The sequence below is a fragment of the Heloderma suspectum genome, chromosome 5 (genome assembly GCF_057233095.1).
Source record: "Heloderma suspectum isolate Gila_16-S chromosome 5, 16-S_ref, whole genome shotgun sequence".
NCBI classification, from domain to species: domain Eukaryota; kingdom Metazoa; phylum Chordata; class Lepidosauria; order Squamata; family Helodermatidae; genus Heloderma; species Heloderma suspectum.
Window position 1 is genome coordinate 176,808,992 of NC_139462.1, and position 24,636 is coordinate 176,833,627.

Sequence of the window (24,636 nt, forward strand, 5' to 3'; positions counted from 1 at the left end):
GGCAAATTCTTAAAGTGATGGGAGTACCAGACCACCTTACCTGTCTCCTGAGAAACCTGTACCAGGGTCAAGAAGCAACAGTAAGAACCAGACATGGAAGAACCGAGTGGTTCAAAATTGGGAAAGGAGTATGACAAGGCTGCATATTGTCACCCTGCTTATTTAACTTATATGCAGAGTACATCATGAGAAACGCTGGGTTGGATGAATCACAGGTCGGAATTAAGATTGCTGGGAGAATTATCAACAACCTCCGATATGCAGACGATACCACCCTAATGGCAGAAAGCGAAGAGGATCTAAAGAGCCTCTTGTTGAGGGTGAAAGTGGAGAGTGCAAAAGCTGGTTTGAAACTCAACATTAAAAAAACTAAGATCATGGCATCTGGCCCCATCACTTCCTGGCATATAGAAGGGGAAGAAATGGAAGCAGTGACAGATTTTACTTTCTTGGGCTCCAAGATCACCGCAGATGGTGACTGTAGCCATGAAATTAAAAGACGCTTGCTCCTTGGGAGGAAAGCTATGGCAAACCTAGACAGCATAGTAAGAAGCAGACACATCACCTTGCCGACAAAGGTCCGTCTAATCAAAGCTATGGTTTTCCCAGTAGTAATGTATGGCTGTCAGAGCTGGACTATAAGGAAGGCTGAGCACCGAAGAATTGATGCTTTCAAACTGTGGTGCTGGAGAAGACTCTTACGAGTCCCCTGGACTGCAAGGAGGTCAAATCAGTCAATCCTAAAGGAAATAAACCCTGAGTGCTCATTGGAAGGACAGATGCTGAAGCTGAAGCTCAAATATTTTGGCCACCTAATGCGAAGAGAAAACTCTCTGGAAAAGACCCTGATGCTGGGAAAGACTGAAGGCAAAAGGAGAAGGGGACGGCAGAGGATGAGATGGCTAGATAGCATCACCGATGCAATGAATATGAACTTGAGCACACTCCGGGAGAGAGCGCAGGACAGGAAGGCCTGGCGTGCTATGGTCCATGGGGTCACGAAGAGTCGGACACGACTGAACAACAACAAAAAAGTTTCAGAGAGCACTGGTACTGATAAAGGAAGCTGAAATACTTTGGAGATATTGCACTAAAGCAGCCTTCCCCATCCTGCTGCCCTCCAGATGTGCTGGGCTACAACTCCCAGCACCCAAGCCAGCCATGCTGGGTGGGGATGCTGGGAGTTGTAGTCTAACACATCTGGAGGGCACCAGGATGGGGAAGGCTACACTAAGGAGTTCACCTTACAAACCAGCCACAACACCACACAGTTATGTTTGTCTAGCACATTCCCTTTAATTAGCTCCCAGTTCTGAATGTAATTTTTAAAAAAAATGCTGGGAGTTGAAGTCAAAACATCAGGAGATCTACTTTCTGCCAACCCCTGTTCTAGTGGATACTTGAAATCCAGTAAAATGTAAGCTGCTCTGTGTGATGAACTGTGTTACTCTTCCTCATTTAGAACCTCCAATATTTACCAAGCCACCCAAAATAAGGGATTATAGTGGCATGGTGAAAAACAGGTGTTTTCTGCAATCACTTTGTAGCGGCACTCACATATATTCAGAGTTTACACACAACCTGAATGTGTGTTGATCCATTAACAAGACAAGAATACACACAGACCTCCATAAAAATATGAAGAGAACCCCCCTCCCCTTCAAAGCTGGAAAATATAGTTCTGTGAATCTTCCCTTAGTAACAGCACAATGTTATATATGAAATGCGTAGCACTGAGCAGGACAAACAACAAACAAGCTCAGGATGCACTGGTCACAATGAGAACTCTATGAACAAGTTGTACAATGAATGTTTTATATGCTAGCGGGAACAGAACTGGACAACATTAGCAGCACAGTAAGCAACTGTTGCTGTATAGCATCCATATTCATTCAGTGGAAGAATAAACAAACATTATTCCTATCATTCTTATCAAGAAATCAGTGGAATTAACAGTCACAAATCAACTGGCCTGATTTTTATTGTAAAGCTCATCTGTCCTTATAATTTGTACACTCCTTATTTAATGGCAGGGGTAGACAACATGCGGCCCTCCAGATGTTTTTGCCTACAACTCCCATCATTCCTCATTGCTTATGCTGGCTAGGGCTGATGGGAGTTGTGGGCCAAAAGATCTAAAGGGCTACAAGTTGCTGACCCCTGTTTTATGGACAGTGGGACAGAATCAAATGTGCAGAAATAGTATGTGGTAAAATACTTTCAAATTGTGGGAGAGGGCTGAATGTATGAATGCTTTACTATGTAAAAAGGCCCCAGTATATAGCAAGACAGGATACAAGGGAGAAGGTATAAACACAAATAAGGATCCCAGATGAATACCTACTCATTTAAAAATAAATCTCGGCTTCCTCTGGTAATTCGTTATGCAATTACAGAAAGCTTTACAGTGAAGAGCAGAAACTCTCCTTATTATGCTACGTTATTCTATTGTCTTATCCACAAACTCCATTCCATATATTGTTGAGCACTGTGCCTCTTTCTCCCCCACTCCCCCCATCATAGGACATGTTTTGATATATGTGGCAAATGCCAATAAAAATCAATACATTATAAAATACTGAGAAATACCAACTGTGGTGTGGGCGAAACCGTTCTTTCTTTTCCTAGTTACACCATCAAAACATGCACTAGCCCAATGAACACAGGGTATGTACAAGCCGATAGGTTACCTGACATTTTATATTTTATTTTATTTAGTTTTCCAAAGCTAAAATGTACCGTACCTCGATCAAAGGCCATTTTGACATCTTCAATGTGTTCAGTGAACCCTGAGACTCTGTAAATCCCCTCCGACTTCAAACCTGAAAGCCAAAATTCTATCAGCTGCTGTTTAGCGTACAGATAGTTTTCACTCTACTTTTTCACTTTGCGTAAGTGAGCTTCTGTCTTCTGAATTCTCACAAGAAGACTTAAATTATTCACCATATTGCCACTGTATGCCACCATATTGCCCTCATTTCACAGTATGCCAGTAATGTCCCTTTGGCCCCATAGCTTTTAAAGATTTAGTTTTAACAGACTGTGTAAGCAGGGAAGGAAACTGAGTGATCAATTTGATGAATATGGGATAGGTTGGACTCATTATGTTGGAAGTGTGGGTGACATTACCTAAGAGAAGGATACAGTTTCTTTTGTAACACCTGAGTGTTAAACATGAGGCTGGCTTTAAGGAATTAATATAGCTATGGAATTGAATGCACTGAATTTAATAATAAGTTTAATACATTTAATTTGATTTAATAAACACTGTGTTGAATCAGACCATTGGTTCTTCCAGCCCAGTGTGACTGGCAACTGGTCTCCAACATCTCTGGCAGAGGGATTTCCAAGCCTCGCTATCAGGGCTAGCCCTAGGATAAACAGTGCCCTGGGCGAGGAGTGCCTTTGGTACCCCACCCCAGTCAACTTTGCAGGACCACCCAGATGGTTTTTGGGGCCTGGTGCAAGTGTGGTGTTGGGGGCCCTGCTGCTGTCCCCTACAAGGACCCATGCATATGTATACAAAGCTGGGGACCATATACGAGAATTATTGCATGCATGAACTATATCCGCAGCTCCTCCTTGCCCTGGGATCAATGATAGATGTGCTTCATTTTTTCTTATATGGGGATAAGGGAATAGAAATCAGGTTGTGCTTCTCCTGAGTGCGTCCTCCAAATTCCAGTCCCTTTCTGGCAGAGCTTCTTTCTGCTTCCTGGGTCTCTTCTGGTTGTGGCCTGCTGCTGGCCTTCTCCACTACTCAGGAAGAAGGATTCTTCCCTTAATGCCTGGCCTCACACCACTCTTATGTCTTTTTTATTTTATTTTATTACTATTACTTGTATAGTGCTTATAGTGTTCACAGGATTTGAAGTGCTAAGTGCTCAGTAACGTTGCCTCAAAGTAAAGCTGCATTCCACTGAGTTTTACCTAGCACAAATGACATCAAAATGGAAACTGAAAAACAAACATACTTTAAAGCTAATTGAAGGGATATCTTTTTTGTAGTTAGCACCCAAACAACCTGTAGAACCATGAACAAAAGGTTACAGACACTTGCTTTTTGCCACCCTACCTCACTGCAGACAGCACATTAAAAAAACAGAGCCACTGAGCTAAGCTTGGCAACCCCCCCCCCCCACACACACACACACACTACTCAGCTCAGCTTGGCATTCCCCTCAGTTTGGCACCTTGGGCAACTGCCCAGCTGAGCTCGCCTAACCCTAAGGCCAGCCCTGTTCACTATCCTTTTTACTGGAGACACCTAGGTTTAATATAGGGCCTTCTCTATCTGAAACATGAGTTCTGGCCACTGAGAAATGGCTCTTCCCATCTGATGATGACTTTAATTTTAGTCATTTTAAATTAATTCTGATTTAAAGACTAAGCCCTTTTGAAGTTAATGGCTTGGATCCTAAGAGAAGTTAACTTAGGGAAGTTTGTGGAAGGAAAGTTCCCTGTTCCTCCTTTCATCCTGAATCCACATGTGAATCTTGATATATAAGTATGCCCCCCCGCCAATCTCGACTGGGACCAGTGCACACAAGGAGGGGAGGTTTAATCCTTTCTCCACCAGAAACTCCCCCACCCCGGTAGCAATTAGGGATAGTAAAAAAAACAACAACCTACCATTGGTGCCAATAGTAGCTTCTTTTTTCACTATCCCTGACTGCTGCATGGCAGGAGGGGTTCGGGGGGAGAAGCGCCTGCTGGGGAGAGAAGGGTTAAACCTCCCCTTCCTATGTGCTGCATACCCAATCTGGATTTGGTCCCTGTGTTTATGCTGGAGTTAAAATAACCACAGACGTAGCTGAACACCATGAGCTCAAAGTACATGGAGTCTGACCATGATACTATGACACAACCAAAGTCAGGTTACAAGAAATCTTAACATATCATCACAATTTAAGAGTTCTGATAATGAAAGAGAGATACAGTTCTAGGTTTGATATATGACAAAAAAATATTTAAGCCTTCCATTGTATTCCTCTGCTAATATATGCTAAAATGTTTATGTTCATTATAATTTTAGCATACATTTATTTCTCTCACTCGATTTTCATTGATATAATCCTGGCTATCATTTTGAAAGCAAGCAAATGTCCACATCTTCCAGTAATTTTTAATGGAAGGTGCAGTGGTTTTAATGGAAATTTTCCAAATAAATGTGAGGGAACAGATTTTTTTAAAATCACAGAATATACCGAAATATTTTAAAATAGGGTTACACAACCTGCAGCCCCCAGGGTCTCTCCTGTGGCCACCCAAGGGTGTCCTTACCCTCCCACTGCCACTGAATTTTTCCCCGCCTGCACACTCTGCTCTTTCCCCCAGAAGTCCTCATATAGATCATTCTTTTCCTTCTGCTGTGATGAAAGAGCAATCTGTATCAGGATTGGTGGGATGTGTGTGTATGTGCATGTGCATGCATGTGTGTGTGCATTTATGTCTGTGTACATGCATGCTGCCCCTGTCCCCCAAGCCAGCATCACATGAAAAGGTTGTGAATTCCTGGATTAAATAAATAAAGTAATCTACGTTAATAAGTGAAAAATCCCACAATTTCTTTCTTTAACAAAATGAGGTAATTTCTAAAACAATTGCTCTCCATTATTCACATACAAAATCCTTTAGAAAAAAACTATAAAGGAACCAGCTTTAATATATCAATTGGACCTCAATATGAAATATGTAACTGAAAATTATTAAGACTTGATTGTATCTGATGATTGTCGCTAGGTGGTATTATAACTCCTGTAGCCCAGGGTTCTAATCATCCCGAGAAGACAATTCTAATTCATCAAAACTTTAAAAAGTTAAATACCTCTTGCTTCAATTTCATGAATGCATATGTCCACTACCATTGGTCTCTGTGCATTGTGGGCCTTCACTAGTGTAGTGAGGTCACAGCAGTAGACTCGTTTGATCCTCTTGAGGTCTGGTTGACAGTCATTGGGAACATATTTTGAACACTGTTTGTGTACGTTCAATCCACAGTCTGCAAAGGAAGAATTAGCATTAGTTTTAGTTGTTTTAACACATTTAAAAATGAAAACATGCAGCCAGCCTGCCAGACACATCCCACATGTTACAATCTTAGGCCTCAGTTACACTTACTTTCAAATATGTTACTCTGCAATGCACTATGTACATTAATAGTGCTATATATACATAACCATAACCAACGTATGCTTAGGACAACAGGCACAATATGTAAATGGGGCAAAACTCTTCATAACTGTGTAGTACATCTGAGCAACTGTTAAATCTGAAAGCCACCATGTGGAAGATGCTGGAAATATTTCCATATGCCAATGGCTCCATATGAGGCCATAATCTTTAAAATTGACTTTCAACACAGATCATATCAATTGTGTGGATAATCAGTGGATAACAATTTCTCTACCACCCTTCAACAAAAATTCCCAGGGCAGTTTGAATAAAAAATACAAACAATTAAAATACAAATAATACAGATCCAAACAGATAAAAACACAAGAACGAAAAGGTGCCAAGATCTTAAAAGCCATATAAAAATCTACAATTATGCTTTAAAAGACTGGAAAAACAGAAAGGTCTTCGCCTGCTGCTGAAAGGACAACAAAGTAGGCATTGAGCAGACCTCTCTGAGACCAGCATCCCACAGTTCTGAGCTCACGACTGAGTAGCACAAGTGTGATGGGGGACCTCTTTCAGCCCAAGGGCTGAATTCAATTTCTCAAAGCTCTTAGAGGCTGCATTCCAGTGGTGGGTGAGGCCAAAGGCCAAGGAGGCGTGGTTCTTATTGCCAGTCAGAAGGCTTAGGAAAGGCATTTCAACCTTTTAGAATGGGGAAAAATTGCACAAAAGCCAAGAAACCACCAAATGATCAGTGGTTGGGGAAAAGAGGGCATAGCAATTTGGGGAACCCCAGAGGGCTGGATTTGGACCCTGGGCTAGAGGTTCCCCACCCCTCAGGTAGAGGAGGAGGGGAAAGAAGATGGGCAAAGAGGATGTGAAATATCAAATATGGGGCTTTTCTAGTGGGTTGGGATGAAGTGTGAATGAACTCGATCTCTCCAAGAAAAATCATTCATGATGTCTGGCAGGGTACATAAAATATCAGGATTTAATTCTAGGACAATATTACTGCTCTCTATTTTATAATTCCTACATTTTAGCCATATATAGAATTAATATGTAAACACTGATGTGAGCTCTTGAAAAACAGTCAAGCATCTGGACCAGCATTTGGGATATTTTTATTTCTTTAAAATTATTTTAAGGCTGCCTTTAAGGGTAATAGCGCTTACATTTTAATAATTTCTGTAATTTTAAAAGGCTGTGCAAGTATTCCTCAGATAGTCATCTACACATTTAAGAGATATTGCTCCCCTGTGTGCCACTGAACAGCTCTTATACTGCAATTACACAGCTGCTGTCATCATTTTAGCTTTGAGGTTTTCAGAAACCTTTTGTTGTTGTTTCAGTATAATGCTTGAATTCTTGAAGGTCTGCTGCTCCAGCAAGGTAGTGTACCTGCCAAAAGGTGCACATTCTGGGCCTAATGCAGACACAAACTTGGAGTGGAACTACAGCTAGAATGATGCGATGCTAAGCCAGTTTAAAAGTATTAAATTAGGGCTGTTCTGTCCTGGACTGGCACAATTTGTGAGTCACCAAACTGAATGCAGACCATCACCCATGAATTGTGACATTCACATTGTTTGACAGTCTCATCCCATCCAGTGTTATTAGGCAGACAGCAAAACCAGAACGTATTGAGCTCTTTTTGGGCCTCCATAGAAGGCTGGTGAGTCACAAGTTGTGCAGGTCTGACCTAATTACTGCTTCTACAGTTAAAAGTAACAACGAAAGGCAATTGCAGGGGTGGCGGCAAGGAGGTCTGGCCAAGTCTGTAGCCAAAAATGTAGTAATAAGGGAGCTTAAGGCTCAAACTAGGCATTACTTTTGTGGTATGTTTAAATCCCCTTTTGAGATTCCCTGTGTTTTTTTTCTTTACAACAAGCAGTTGTGGGCCCCCTCCAGCAGCATGAGATAGTGTGTGTGTGCGCGCGCATGCGTGTGTGAGTGAGAGAGAGAGAGAGTGAGAGAAACAATACATAAAAGTCAAGAGCTAAATACAGCTAGTTTAATATGTTCATTGTGTTAAATAATATATTTTTTATTTTATATGTTTTTAAAACATATATGTCTTTTGCTTGTAATTTATCTCAGAAAGGAGAAGACGGCCGGTGCTGAGTAATGGTGGAAACCTTTAATATAACTCATATTACATATGTTTTATTTCATTGTCTTTTAGGTTTTCTATGTTTCCATAGTGTTGTCCTTTCTTCTTTTGTATGTTTAACTCCTGGAGTACTTTTTACTTGGGAATGTGTAGAGCTACATTAAAGGTTTCCACCTTTACTCTGCACCGGAATCTTCTCTTTTCTGGTTTCCCTATTTGAGGTGCTGTTTTTTCTGCAGCTTCCCACTTCCATTTTTCCCAGAGCCCTTGCATTCATTATCCAGAACACTGGAAGAAAGAAGTAACTTAGGCTGTCATCCTATACCTACTTACCTGGAAGTAAGCGTCATCATTGGGACTTACTTTTAACTAGACATGTATAGGATTGTGTGGTAAATTTCTTAGTAAGCAACAGGGTAGAATCCCATTTGCACATCTTGCCTTATATCTCTGCAGGTAAAAGGCCTCGTGTGGCGCAGAGTGGTAGGCGGCAGTATTGCAACCGAAATTCTCCCCACGACCTGAGTTTGATCCCAGCGGAAGCCGGGTCTCGACTCAGCCCTCCATCCTTCCGAGGTCGGTAAAATGAGTACCCAACTTGCTGGGGGAGAGGTAGTCACGACTGGGGAAGGCAATGGCAAACCACTCTGCTATAGTCTGCCATGCAAATGCCAGCGCAAGCAGCATCCCTCTAGGGGTCAATAATGACCCGGTGCTTGTACAGGAGAGGAACCTTTCCTTTCCAAATAGACCTAAGAGCTTTTTTGAGAAAATAAAAGCAAAAACAACATGCAGGAAAAGGGCCTGGAATGTCAATGAGGGGCCATCACAGGCCCCCCTGTAGATACAGTAAATGGGTGGGGAAAAGTAATTAGACCAGATCCAAATCACCCTTTCTTCCCACTTCCTAGGTTTAAACTGAGCTATGGTTCAGTCCTGGAATTAAGTTCAATGCCAATGCCTGGAACATACAAAATAATAATAAAAGTGCCTCTGACCATATGCAGGTTGCCCTACCCCTATTAGACTAAAAATAGGCCTTTGATATCTACAAGTAAAGGACTTCTATGCCTTTAACTAAATCTGTTTGGTTGATTTGACTCGTTCAGACAAAAACGACCACATAATGCCTTATTGTTCACTGAAATCTAAACAAATCCAGCCAGCTGTACTTAAGATACTCCCTTTATTGTTTTTGGAGTTCTCACTAAACATTTCCTGTGTAGTTAAAAACTTGTTTGTCCGCTTAGAGTTAAATATTGGTAACCTAATGAAGCTGAATGTTAAGGTTTAGACTAAACAAACATGCTTTTTCACAGGTTAAATAATTAAAATAATGAAAAAAATCCAGGAATATATATTATGCCTATATATACAGCTCCTACATAATTTATTACATGTCTACGCCGTTTGTATGTTCTGCAAAGAGTGTCCATAAATTGAAAGGGATGTGCTTCTTCACCGCCACCCCTCACACCCCAATGTCTATGTGTTAAGTGTGGAAATTTGAGCCAGGAAGCCTAAACATGTTGAACTCTGCACGTGTATGTTTCCAAAGGAGATAGAACCCTGATTGCGATCACAAAAGTGGTCCTTTCGTGAGTCCAACTCTCTTTCAGTAAGCAGGAGTTCCTTCTGTTCACAGACTAACTACATTGGATCCACCAATGATATACCAAGAGATCTCATTACATTTAGGACTTAATTTTAGCAGGGACTCACAGGGGCTTTCCCACTGAACATATCTCAGTGCTAAGGTTCTTTCTGGAAACACTATATATTGCGAAGCTATATATTAAAGAAAAGTGCCTTTGAGCATGTACAAACTGCTTTTGCCTTGCTACTGAGCAACCATAACCCATACCCATATATCTCAGAACAAGGGAATGAATTTTCAGGAACAGAAGTACCTGATCCCCTGCACTTCTCATGTCAGAAACTAACTACATGTCCACAATCGTGACACAAGTAGTAGTGTCTAACAAATTCATGAGAGTTTCAGTTTCTTTTTTTTAAAGTTGTATTTGAGTCCCATTGGTTGTGGAAATAAGGAAGTGGCTGCTAAAGACTCTCATTGGTGTGGTTAGTCCGCAAGAGATTCTAGACAGTAGAATGAAATACTTCAGCAATTCATGGTTCCCTCTTCTTCCCCATTCAGCCCCATTCCAACTCATTGGCCCACTGATATCTAGGGATGTCAGAGAATTCCGCCACGGATCTCAGTGAGGCCGAATGCCAATGCATTCGGCCCCCCGAAATCCGTGGCGGAACAAAGCCCCCCCGCCCCACCACCCTGCGAAAGGCGCATAAAACGGAGCACTTACCTGGTGCCATTCGCGCTGCTTTGCAAGTGGTGGCCACATCTGTGGCCACCATTCGCTTCCCCATTTAGGCCGTGATAGGCTACGTAAATATTTTTTACAGCTGCCGTAGCGGCCACCATTTGCGTTCCTGTTTTTTTTGCCGTAAAAATATTTACGTAGCCTATCACAGTATAAAAATGGGCACAAATGGCGGCCGCCGTAGCAGCCGCCATTTGCATCCACAGGCTCCACACGCCTGCGAGTGCACCTGGCCGGCGGCTCCACAGAGTTGCCGTGGAGCAGAGCCGAACGGGTTAGGATTTCGGGGGGAGGTGCGGAGTGTCTCCCCCCCCACCGCTAATCACCCTTACGAAAAGGTAAGTGACTTTCGTACATCCCTACTAATATCCAATAATAATCAATATTATTCCTCCTTCCTCTCTCCTATTGACCTGCTTTGCACTTAGGACAGAGTATTTGGCTCAGCACTAAAGGCGATGCCTTGCATAATCCGTTCTGCTGATGCTAAAAGGAATTTGCTTCTAATCACTCCAATGTGATTATTTTTATTAGATTTGATTATATGAGTAGTTTGCATAACTTACAGTGAAATCCTATGCATATTTATTCAGAAATGAGTCCCATTAAGTTCAGTGCTGCTTATTCTCAGATACATGCAGCCTTAGGCTGTAATCCTAGACAGTCTTACCTGAGAGTAAGTTCCATTGAGCCCAATGGGACTTACTTCTGAGTAGACATGTTTAAGATTACACTATGAATCTGCTAGGGGAAACTTTACAGCATCTGCCTTTCTCGGTTACATAATTTTGTTTATTGAGTTACAGTGTGTTAAGACTTGCTTTGTAAAATGCCGAAGTGGCACAAATCCCTACTTGTTTAAGCTGACCACTGACCAGAAATGCCCAATTAATGGTAATGTAAGCCACATATTAAGTGACTTACATACAGGGTATTGTAGAAAAAGAATAACCCTTGGATGAAATAAAGGCATGCTGTTCCCAGCCGAGATACGAGATGTCTTTGATATAACAATATAACAACCCTTCCATGCCCATCTCACCTCATTTGGGGGCTTTTAAAATTGCAACTGGACCTCTTTCATAGGCCCCACATTCCCAGACCTAATCAGCTAGTTCCTTCTTTCTGCTGTTACTGGAGCTTGCTTCCTCATCTCTTCACTTTCTTTGGGGACAAACCACATATTATGCTAAATGTGGAGCATTTAGCTACATCTTCATTGTTTGATTAAGTAATAAGAGGAGTGTGTGTTTGTTGGGGAGATTCCTATTGTAAAGGCAGTGTATGACAGGGGGAGATGTGCCTCTTCCCTCCCCAGCCACATTAAGAATAGAAATTCCTCCGATAGTGGCTGGGAGCTTTAGGGGGAAAAAAACATTGGTAATGATGTCCCCCCCCCCGCGCGCCCCTCCCGCTCCTAGCGTCCTGTATGCATGGGGGATTTCCATTCTGAATACAGCTGGTGAGTGAAGAGGCAAGTCTCCCCTCATCACATGCTGCCTTTACAATATGAATTGCCTCCCTCCCCTCTTGTACTTAATTTAAGTACAGAAGTGTGTACATGGCCATGCTGGCAGGGAATGACTGAAGTTGCAATCCAGCATGCCTAGAGGGCACCAAGTTGGGGAAGGCTGACATAGCTACCTGCTGTGCTTTGGCCCTCAGTGAGCAATGGTGGCCAGGCCTTAATGGAAAACTGCAGATCTACCTTCTGCCTCACATTCAACTGTGAGACCTCGCATTCAACCCTAAGACCATGTAATGCTTCATTATGCTACTGCTTAATTCTTAGCTGGTCTTCTCGATGTCCCAAAGTGTCCACCTCACTTTTGTCTCCTATATAACCCCAATATGCCTGTCTTCTAAGGTATTACTAGGAGAAGAAAGTTATTTTCATCTATGGCAACCTAAAATTGGGAATCTGAGTTACAAGCCATAATATAAGTGTGATCTGCGGCATATGGCAGGAGATAGGTACATCTCATGAAAAGCTCTGCCTACATATCAAACCTCTGCTAAAGGCTCATAACAGATTAAGTAGGTATTGTTGGTTTCTTCTAGACAGTTAGCAAGCCTATTGGCAATTGGTATGTAATGTTCATTAAGTGCCAGCAACTAGTAACAATATTATAAGTAGGTCAGTCAGTGCTGCTAGGAGGTTAGTGCTTCTATTGCTAAACTGTCACCCCATTATAATCCCTCAAGAGGATCAGCAGTTCCCAATATATTTTAAGATATTGCTTATCAAGTTGAAGCTGCCATTTCCCAAAGCAAATGGTAATACTTTTCACCCTATCTAAATCCTGAGCTTCATAAAAAAATAAAGAGTTGAACTTCACTGAGTGAAATTGAGACATCTTGTTTTCTTTGTACCAGCCATTGCTATAATGTTTTTTAATGTTTTATATATATTGTATTGTTTTATTGTGTGCTCCTTGGTTTTAATTTTTGTGAACCGCCCAGAGAGCTTCGGCTATTGGGCGGTATAGAAATAAATACATACATACATACATACATACATAAATAATCATATTCACCATGTATTTACAACTACATAAATACTCTAGATCAGGGGTGGGCGAAAGGTAGAGCGCCAGTTGTTTTGGACTTCAACTCCCATAAACCCCTGCCAACACAATGGTTAAGAATACTGGGAGTTAAAGTCCAACACATCTGGAGATCTTCCTTCTGCCCACTCCTGCTCTAGATGAAGATGAAATTGTAGAAAGTTAAAATATTGGCAAATTTAGGAGGGCCTTTATCACTCATGATCCCTTGAAAGAGATTTACATTACTGTTTTTCAGGGGAAAGAATTGGGCCAAAAGATATTTAAGATTACCTGAACATCTTACTCCCTGAGCAATGAGTCCCCACATGAAGTTGGCACAGTATTCACACCAATGTGGACCTCGGAATGTGTGGACCTGCAACACAGAAAGGGGGGAAATCCAGGATCATTAGGAGGCAGATGGCTTGACAGATAGAACAAGTAGAAGTAAGAGATAAGCAACAAAGGACCAAGTTAAGAATAAGTCTTTCTCACGGCCAGCCGCATTCCAAAAGCTGGAGGAAACAATAAGCCCAGGGAAAAGAAAACTGTATTCACTATAGTGTATTGGATATCAAGAGTTCTCTTCATTTCCCAAGACAAAAACAAACAGGAGCCACCACTCAATGGTAGAGCACCTGCTTTGAATATAGAAGGTCCTAGGTTCAATCCATGCCATCTTCAATAGGGCTGGGAAAGATCTTTATCTGAGACCCTGGAGAGCCATTGTCAGTCAGTGTAGACCATAGGCAAGGCATTTTGGACTACAGTTCCCATATGCCCCAGCCAGCAGGACCAATGGTTAGACATTATGGGAGTTGTAGTCTAGAATCATAGAATCATAGAATAGTAGGGTTGGAAGTGGCCTACAAGGCCATCGAGTCCAACCCCCTGCTCAATGCTGGAATCCAAGTCAGAGCATCCCTGACAGATGGCTGTCGAGCCTCATCTTGAATGCCTCCAGTGTGGGAGAGCCCACTACCTCCCTAGGTAATTTGTTCCAAAACATTTGGAGGGCACCAAGTTGCCTACCCCTAGTGTAGGCAGTACTGAGCTAGGTGATCTGACTCAGTACAAGGCAGCTTCATATGCCCAGCTGTTTATAACCTCACACTAAAAACATTACATGAAAGCAACTTTAATTAATTTCAGTGGAACTTAGACCTAGTTTACATGTTACAGCCACTGGGCTGGATCCAAATATAGTCATACTTAAAGCTGACCCACTGAAATCAATGAGACTTAAGTTAGTCAAGGTCCATTGATTTCCATGGTTCTACTCTAAGTATGGCTAAATTTGGATCCAACCCACTGTGTAGATGCCATTTTAAATGGCTATACATGGCTGCTGTTACTATGTGGTGAGATGCTGATGTACTCACACATGGTTCAGGCAATTCTTATGCCACTGCAAACCTTTCTTATTGTTTTGTGAAAATCACCTGATATCTGTGGCTTGCTATTAGTACCTGCTACCATATAGAGCAATTGAGTCTAGATCTACATGATCAGCAGAATCAGGTGGTAGAGAGTACTGTACCATGTCAGGCTGCAGGTGGGGATACCATTTTAAAATGCCCCTCCACTTAAAAAAAAAAAAAAAACTCCCTGCAAGTAAAACAACAATACTAGGACATCAGGGAGAAAGGTTCTAGCCAGTGGTGTGGCAAGGTAATTTTAGATCCTAGATTTAAACATCTGGGAGGTCCCTTTAGACAGCCACGTGTGTTTCTTCAGCTGTGAAGCACGCAACTAACATTTCCCCGCCCCCCTGGCAGCACTATTCCTTGCTTTACAACTGCCTCTACATTCCTTAAATGTTAGAACAAGAACAGTAGCAATTTGTCTGATTGAAAATAATACTCTGAACATGTGCAGCTTTGGATTTTTAACTCACTCATAGCACCACCACTGCAGGAATAAAATGGAGTTTGCTTCTGCTATCCTGATGCCCTCATCCCCTGCTACTTTCCTGGTGGTCATTTGGGAGCCTTGGACTTTGACTCCAACATCCATCCCTACCTGCACCACTGGTTCTATCTCAGTCTTCTCCCTGCTGTTCTAGTTTTCTGCAGCAATTAAAAAAATGTATCATAGCATTCAAAATGTGTTTTCCCCACCCATAGTCTGAAACATTACAGCCCATTTTACCACGTCAGGACTCTGCTACATCATTCTGATACGTATGTTGTTGTTCAGTCGTTCAGTCATGTCTGACTCTTCGTGACCCCACGGATTATTGGCCTCCATGCATATCTATGTATGCATTTATTTCTTACATTTCTATACTGCCTACTAGCCAAAGCTCTCTGGGCATTTCACAACAATTAAAACCATAAAATACAACATAAGATGCACTATAAAAGTTTAAAACCACAGTGCAAAATAGAAGTAAAAGCCAAAATAAAACCAGGCAGCAATTCCAAGATTTAAAATACAGTAACAGATTTAAAACAGAAAGTGAAAGACTAAAATGCCTGGGAAAACCGGTCTTCACTTTACATAATGTAACTTTATGTGCTGGTTGTGTTCCACAGCATCTGAAGTTTCTCATATGGGCAGAGGCATCTCATCTCTTCTATGAGGCCAATGTACAGACATTCTGTTCCATGTACGCCAAAGGCGTCTTTCACATAGAAAAGAACTGGATGCCTCTGTGCAAAAGACTCTGGATGGCAGCACTGTGTGTTTCAGATTGTGGTACCAGGCTGCAGATTGGACTGAAAAGGCTTTTAGTAAAAGAAACAAATAATTCATTGAATTGTATAGAAGCTTTTGATGCACTACATTAAAGACAAAACAAAGGGGTAAGATTCTGAAAACTGGGAACCCTTTATCACTTATGACAACAAAAATCTGATAATTTCCCCAGGCTTCCAAGCACAACAGTGTTCTTCATATACAAATTTGCCTTTCCTTTTTCAGACACTATCTGGACAAAATTCAAAATGGTGCAACCAATACTTATGAAAGGATCCCTGCAACTTTTGAACAGTTCCGTTTCAGGAAAATAAATTCTATACAAAGACAGACCTGTTTTGTGGGCGTGTAAACTCTAAAAAGAGCACTCTTTGGGGGGTTTGCCTGCCCAGAGAATAGGCCCATCTTTGTATTAAAGGAAAAGTCCCTGAGGAAGAACCAAGGCACGAAATTCATTGGGACCCTTTCATAAATATTGGTTTGCACCATTTTGGATTTTCTCCTCTTTGTCATGGTATTCTCTATTGCTTCCACCCTTCTATGTTACTTCAGTACGATATTTTACTATTTTAGAGGCGGGCAACTTGTGGCCCTCCACAGGTTGTTAGACTGTAACGCCCATTAGCCTTAGCCAGCATAGTGAATGGCGGGGGACCATGGGAGTTGCACTCTAACAGCATCTGGAGAGCCACAAGTCACCTCACCCCTGTAAATGTGATATAATTTTGATTATTTAATTAGTCATAATGAAATGTAATTATGTGACTGTTACATGAACCTTTATATAATTAATCACACTACACACCACAATCACTAAACAAGAGTCAAGGGGATCACTGTAACTTTTGACTCAAAAGGAATAACGAGAGGTTTGTATAGACATTCCGGGCAATGGTGGGGCAAATAGCAGTTCTTGCATGTTTGAATCAACTACAGACCCAGATAAACTATTTTTGTCTTGTTTTTCCTTGCCAAGTTAAATAAGTAAACTTGTTTTATGCAGACCACAAAATTTAAACAGATCCTTATTCAAGCAAAAACACAGTAAGTGCCATTTTGCAACAAATATAAGCAATGATAATGAACAGCATGATGAGACAGATGAAGTGTCTTATTTTGCAGAAAATACAAGTCTTAAATTATGCATTTATGAATAAAACAGACATCTTTTGAAATTTAGAACATGGGTATGATGTGAAAAATTAAATCTTTTATAGCATATAGTTAGCATGGCACAAAATAGAGTTCATTTGTTTGTAGGAAAAGTAAAATGTTGTTTTGCATCTACAGACATAGATTAAACTAACTTTTAGAGCAATCCTAACTTAGGTTGTGGGGGTGGGAAGCAAAGTTGCAGATCATCCACTTCCAAAGCCCAGCCAGCTCACATCAGCTGAGGTGGCAGATGGGAGGGCAGATTCGTCAGCTAGCATAACTGAGGGGACTGATCCAGATCCATTTTGGGGGAACTGAAGGGCCCTGGAATCCAATGCCCCCTCTAACCCACCCTCACCCTGCAACACCCCATTTTAGGGCCTACCACTGCTGGGAACACTGCTAGTTGGTGGACATATGTTTGTGGATCTTTCTGCAGGCATAACAGGGCCCTTTAGGGTCGACAACCCCTCCCCCCCAGCCCCGACAGAGCTCCTCTCTGCCGGCAAAGGAGTGATATTTATAGTCTAACCATTAAAGAGCCAAACCTATGCACTCTTACATGGGAGTAAGTCCCGCGGAAATATAAAAAAGAAAACATTCAGACTATAAAAAAAGAAGAGTTTCAGATTAGGAAAACTGAGTTCTATTATCGTACTGGCAGATAATTTGACATATATGAACTCCATAGAATTGTATGGGATTGTACCGTGTATGAAGAGTATTAAAGAATAGTTTAGGGTGCAATCCTTTGGGTTGTGCCCTCGATGACTGTAAGCCCCCGAACACAGAGGCTTACAGTCATCCTAAGGAGAGCAGGAGGAATGGCGGAGGCGATCTTTGCCTCCCTGTCTCCCTGCTCTGCATTTTTTGCTAGACAGGCTTCTTTGCCTGTCTAGCTGGGGTGCTTCGGAGACAGAGGGGAGGAGACTGGAGAAGCTTCAGGATAACTCACATCCTAGCCTCTACAGTCTCTTCCCCTCCCCGCCCAATGAAACGCCCCCTTTCCCCTCTCTGAGGTTGCTTTCCTGACCTCAGAGGCCGGCCAGCACTGTTCTTTCTGTGCAATCTGCAAGGAGGTGGGGTAGGGGACTCAGTTCTTTGATTCCCTGCTCTGAGGTTGGAGCCCTGTCTTCATCCTTGGCTTGGGGAATCCATATTATCCTATGGCACCTCAGATGCTGTCTAGGGGCCATAGAATTGCTCCCTCCATGCAGTGAGTAGATGGATTTGTTGATATGTCCAGAGTGCATAAATGCAGACCACATTCCAGCTGCGTGTGGTTGCATCTCCAATAATTCTGTTTTAGTTCAAGGTATCTAGGTCAATTTTTTAGAGGTTCAATTAGAAACATAATTTTTCTGCATCAAGTTAAATAAAATGTTATAATAATATGACTTGTTTAGAATACTGTTTGATCTTTATTGTGCTCTAGTTATGTTATGTTCAGTTTCTCCTAGTTTCCTCTGAGTCTCCTGATCCAGATCTGGTGTCAGGGCCAGCATCAGTACCTGGCATCCTTGGGCAGCTGTTGGGGGCCCCACACCCTGGCAGAGTCCACTGCTGACCCCTTCCCCTGGCCCTCCTTAATATTTATTCCAGCCAGGTGTTCCAAGGAGCACGGGTCAGCTGGCTCTAGCTACCATTGTAATTTTCCACAATACCCTTGCCACTGTCATAGCCAGCCAATAAAGGAGGAGCCTCACCAGAGGGCACCTTGCCCAGCTCCCTCTCAAACCTGGGGCCTGTTTCCACAGTGATTTACTCTGAACTGGCAACATGTGGAAGTCGCTTGGGATACATGACGTTGTAGCCATCCAGCAGACATGCCGGATACCATCACAGAAAAAAATGATTTTCTGACACTGCTTAAAGTCCAATTCTTTTCCTTAAAACAGGTTCTCCCTGGTATAGTTGCTGTGTGCCCCAACCTCCGCATTGACCTCAGGTATGCTATCCCTGCCAAGGGGTGTGCCTTTCACCGTGACCCCGGTCAAGGGGTGTTTCCTGTCTGTTTCCCATCCCTGCACAAACCAGTGTCTACTCAGAAGTAACTCCCATTGTGCTGAATGAAGCTTGCCCTCTGAAGGCCCACAGAACTTACAGAGATCCCCCTCAATTGACATGGCACAGTTTTAAAGCCCAGTTCCCTAAGTGTGGTAAAGCGCGATCTCGAGGCTCTGATTCTCCTTTGTTTGGTTTATTGCATTAGGAAGAAACTACTTCCACCCTTCATTATAGAGATCCTGCGGGTTAAAATGGGGGCTGGTTTCCGTCTTTGTGTTTACTGCTCTCTTTCCCAGCACGAGCATATGTGTGCTTAAGTAATTCCCATTGTGCTCAGTGAGGCTTGCTCCTGAAATGCAGTGTCAGGGTGGACACTGAGCCCATAGAATCCCAGAGTAGTTCTGATTCTGAGGAAGAGCAGTCGCTCCTGGGAGAGGAGCGCGCTCCTCTTTCCCAGGACCAACAGCTGATGGAGATTCTTCCCACCAGCATTCCTAGTTTAGTTAGCAGTCCAGGGAGTGACCAGGCACAGATAGCAGACTTGGTGGATGTGCGACACAGACGCAGAGAGAGGCGCCAGATGGAGGGCACGGAAAGGCGTAATGCCAGGTTGGCGCACAAACAATGGCTGCGCCCAGAGGATCCAAGGGAAAAGGGGAGGGACTCTCCCTAGTCCTTAAGTTCAGGGGTCTGCCAGTAATTCCCTTTCAAACGGGGACCAACTGTTCCAACGTAGGGCATAGGTACTGTGCTGCTCAGATCTAGTTGCAATCAGTATAGTTGTTAAGTTGTAAAAGAAGAATAAAGCCTTGAAAGGAATTCCTTTGGCTGTGTCTGGACTTGGCAACTGGATTAGACTGAGAGAGACCTCCAAGGAGCCCTTGACAGCTTGGTCCCCGTTCCTCTTTTTTTTTTTTTCTTTCTTTCTCTCCTCTCTCTCTCCGATTGCCATGCGAAGGCCTCAGACAACCTACAAGCGGATGCACTTTCTCGTAAGCCTGACCTCCAGCCAGGGAGTGAGGAAACTCTCCCCCCTCTCTGATTCTTCCCCCTCAAGGCCTGGCAGCAGCTGCAGTGCCTCATTCTTGGGAGGAGCTCCTTCTCTCTGCACAGGCTCAGGATGCTTTTGTTCGCACAAAGGTGGAGGAATTGGGGCTAGCCTCTGTCCCCCCCCCACTCTACCCCCTTCTCTTTGCGAGGTGACCTGCTTTACCATTCTGGCCGGGTCTATGTGCCTTCTAGACCCCTCCGCGAGAAGGTCCTCCATCAGTGCCGCGACTCCCCCACAGCTGGGCATTTTGGCGTCGCCAAGACCTTGCATGGAGTGACGAGGGATTTTTTGTGGCCTTGTGTGTGTCAGGACGTCAAGTCCTATGTCGCCTCCTGCCCAACCTGCCAGCGGGCGAAGGCCCCCTCAGGCAAGCCCACAGGCTTGCTTCACCCCCTGCCTACCCCCTCAGGACCTTGGAAACTGCTCTCCCTTGACTTCATCACTGACTTGCCTTCCTCACACAGTAAGACCACTATTCTGGTGGTGGTGGATTTGTTTTCTAAGATGGCCCATTTCATCCCCTGCTCTGGGTTGCCCACAGCCAGGGAGACGGCAGAGCTGTTCGTGGCGCATGTTTTCCGCCTCCATGGATGGCCCGAGGGTCTCGTTTCCGATAGGGGGGCCCAATTCACTGCCCATTTCTGGAGGGAGCTACTGGCGTTGCTCCATGTGACGTTCCGTCTTTCCTCCGCCCACCATCCACAGACGGACAGTCAGATCGAGCGCACCAATGCGACTCTGGAGCAATATCTGCGCTGTTATGTAAATTACCAGCAGGATAACTGGTTTTCCTTGCTGCCTCTCGCAGAATTTGCTTATAACAATGCCTGCCATGCTTCCACCCGCCAAGCTCCATTTTATGCCAATTTTGGTTACCACCCCAAGGCCTTCCCGTCCACCCTAGCTCCCTCTTTGGTGCCAGCGGCCCAGGACTTTTTAGAGGAGTTGCGAGCGGTACACCACCTCTTACGGGACTCCCTCGAGCAAGCCAAGACAGCCTACAAGGCCTCTGCAGACCAGCGGCGCCAGCCGGGTCCGTCTCTGCAACTGGGGGACTGGGTTTGGTTGTCCACCCAATACCTCCGCTCTCACTTGCCCGCAAGGAAGCTCGCGCCTCGCCGCACGGGGCCTTTCCAGATTACGGCCCAGATTAACCCTGTTGCTTTTCGCCCGGCCCTCCCACCCTCCATGAAGATCCATCCCGTTTTTCATCGGTCCTTGCTGTCCCCTCTGGTTTCTAGTGACCCTCATCGCTCGGTCGGCTCCCCCCCGCCGCCAGTGCTGGTGGAGGGGGAGGAGGAGTTTGAGTTCACGGAGATTCTGGACTCCCGCCTTTCTCGTGGCCGCTTGCAATATCTGGTGGACTGGAAGGGGTACGGGCCTGATGTGCGATCCTGGGAACCCGCGGATGCTCCATTGCTGCTGAGGTGCTTCCACCAGCTGTACCCCCACAGACCTGGGGCCCCAGGGGAGGAGCACGAGGGGGGGCCTTATGGGAGCGGGGATGATGTCAGGGTGGACACTGAGCCCATAGAATCCCAGAGTAGTTCTGATTCTGAGGAAGAGCAGTCGCTCCTGGGAGAGGAGCGCGCTCCTCTTTCCCAGGACCAACAGCTGACGGAGATTCCTCCCACCAGCATTCCTAGATTAGATAGCAGTCCAGGGAGTGACCGAGCGCGGATAGCAGACTTGGTGGATGCACGACGCAGATGCAGAGAGCGGTGCCAGATGGAGGGCGCGGAAAGGAGGCGTAATGCCAGGTTGGCGTGCAAACAACGGCTGCGCCCAGAGGCTCCAAGGGAAAAGGGGAGGGACTCTCCCTAGTCCTTACGTTCAGGGGTCTGCCAGTAATTCCCTTTCAAATGGGGACCAACTGTTCCAACGTAGGGCATAGGTACTGTGCTGCTCAGATCTAGTTGCAATCAGTATAGTTGTTAAGTTGTAAAAGAAGAATAAAGCCTTGAAAGGAATCCCTTTGTCTGTGTCTGGACTTGGCTACTGGATTAGACTGAGAGAGGCCTCCAAGGAGCCCTTGACATGCAGGTGCATCTGGACTTTCAGGGGAAAGGAGAAAGAGGGAGGGGGGAGCCTCTCTTTTTGGTTGAGCAGCCCCTGCTGGTCAGATGACATTCATTCCAACCCACCAGGAAGTATGTTCTGTGAAGCAATTTTTACTACTGTGGAGAAGCTGCTTGTGGAGCCCTGCGTGGACCAAAGTGCAGCAAAGCTGATTCCTTTTAAAAAATCCGGTACTCCTCCATTAGCTTCTCCTTCCATTGTCCGTGGAAACATGGCCCTGGAGGTATGATTTGGCATTTTTAAATAACTGATTTTGGTTATGGTATGCTATCTTTGCCCCAGATAAACTGGCGAAACAGTGCAAAAATACTTGGTAGAGATGGAGACAGGTGAGCCTCTTAGATCATAAATGATTCTATGTAAGGTATTTGTCTACAACAAATTCATTTTGCTGTATAAATGCATAATGAGGGCTCCCATCCATCCAAATTAACCTGTACTGTTTGGAGGCGAGGTTCAAGATCCCTAATTATTTGAGAAAATTCTTAGCCCATTGAAATTGCCAGTTCGAATTAGATTTATTTATTTATTTATAGGATTTTTATTGCAATTCTCGGCCAAAAAAGGCTCCCGGGGTGGCTTACAATCAATGAACAAAGAAGGCAGTCCCTGCCCTCAGGCTTACAACCGAAAAAAGGTTGTAAGCCTGACACACAGGTTTACGACACACATGGAAAAGGCACTGGGGAGGGAAGAGGGGGGAAAATTACGTAGACTGTCAGCAGGACTCTCAAAAGAAGGACAAAAGAAGGGCCGTCCAACTGGTGGGATGGCCCTGCTCCCCCCTCTCAAAAGAAGGACAAAAGAAGGGCCGTCCAACTGGTGGGATGGCCCTGCTCCCCCCTCTCAAAAGAAGGACAAAAGAAGGGCCGTCCAACTGGTGGGATGGCCCTGCTCCCCCCTCTCATATCACAAAAGAAGGGCCGTCCAACTGGTGGGATGGCCCTGCTCCCCCCTCTCAAAAGAAGGACAAAAGAAGGGCCGTCCAACTGGTGGGATGGCCCTGCTCCCCCCTCTCAAAAGAAGGACAAAAGAAGGGCCGTCCAACTGGTGGGATGGCCCTGCTCCCCCCTCTCATATCACAAAAGAAGGGCCGTCCAACTGGTGGGATGGCCCTGCTCCCCCCTCTCAAAAGAAGGACAAAAGAAGGGCCGTCCAACTGGTGGGATGGCCCTGCTCCCCCCTCTCAAAAGTAGGACAAAAGAAGGGCCGTCCAACTGGTGGGATGGCCCTGCTCCCCCCTCTCATATCACAAAAGAAGGGCCGTCCAACTGGTGGGATGGCCCTGCTCCCCCCTCTCATATCACAAAAGAAGGGCCGTCCAACTGGTGGGATGGCCCTGCTCCCCCCCCTCATATCACAAAAGAAGGGCCGTCCAACTGGCGCAGGCCCTGATGTTCCTTTTGCCTGTTCCAGTCTCCCTCACTCCTTCTCCTTCCCCACAGGGCCATGGATATCAGTTAACCCTGCAAGGGGGTGGGGAGTCCAACCGGAGCAGGTATTATAGTAACCTTTGCCTAATTTAAGGATCTTGGTCTTGTTCCAATTTATCTTATATTCTGAAAGGGTACCAAAGTATTCAGTTAGTGACATAAGGGTTGGAATAGCAGTTTTGGGTTTGATAGAAAAGAGCACATTATTGGTATATAATACCATTTTATGTTTAAGGCCTCCAACAATAATTCTGGAGATAGCTGTGCCTTGCATAATGGAACAAGCTGATGGCTTTAGCGTGAAGTTGTATAGAAGGGGCAAAAGAGGGCAGCCTTGATGTGTTATGCTTTCTAATATTATAATTGCAGACCTTACTTGGTCTGTTATTATCCTAAAGTATGGGGAAGTGTATGCATTGGGAACAATATTGATTGCAGCTATCCTCTTTTTATTGTTCCTAGAGTATGGGACAGTGCACATAATGTAGATCCATTAAATAAATACATTAAATAAAGAGAATTTGAGATCCAGGACCTCATATAGATAGCTTCTGGACACTGTTGGAAGCTTTGCCTGTGGTCTAGGAATGTTTCAAATGATTCACAAGACTGTGATAATGCATGTATTGTCAAGGGGCTGGAGCATCTCCCCTGGGAGAGAAGATTACAACAGCTGGGACTATTTAGCTTGGAAAAAAAGGAGGGTAAGGGGAGACATGATAGAGGTCTAAAAAATTATGCATGGTGTGGAGAATGTGGAGAGGGAGATGTTTTTCTCCCTCTCTCAAAATACTAGAACCCGGGCCTGAAGCTGATTGGTGGGAGATTCAGGACAGATAAAAGGAAGTACTTCTTTGCTACCGCAGGATGTAGTGATGGTCACCAATTTGGATGGCTTTAAAAGGGGGTTGTACAAATTCCTGGAGAAAAAGGCTATCAATGGCTACTAGTCTTGATAGCTATGTGCTACCTCCAGTATCAGAGGCAGTGAGCCTATGTGCACCAGTTGCTGGAGAACATGGGTGGGAGGGTTCTCTTGTGTTCATGCCCTGCTTGTGGGTTCCTGGTCAACAGCTGGTTGGCCATT

At 44.3% G+C, this 24,636-nt stretch overlaps 1 protein-coding gene across 2 annotated transcripts in view; it reads right to left on the reverse strand.

Moving 5' to 3' along the window:
• Nucleotides 1–24,636, reverse strand: part of CHN2 (chimerin 2) — a 212,797-nt gene that overhangs the window by 11,063 nt on the left and 177,098 nt on the right. For both annotated transcript variants that reach the window (XM_084858443.1, XM_084858444.1), the window contains exons 8-10: nucleotides 13,416–13,500; nucleotides 5,828–6,001; nucleotides 2,745–2,822 (exon numbers count right to left, since the gene is read on the reverse strand). In XM_084858443.1, the coding sequence (XP_084714569.1) occupies nucleotides 2,745–2,822; nucleotides 5,828–6,001; nucleotides 13,416–13,500 (337 nt within the window). The remainder of the gene's footprint in view (nucleotides 1–2,744; nucleotides 2,823–5,827; nucleotides 6,002–13,415; nucleotides 13,501–24,636) is intronic.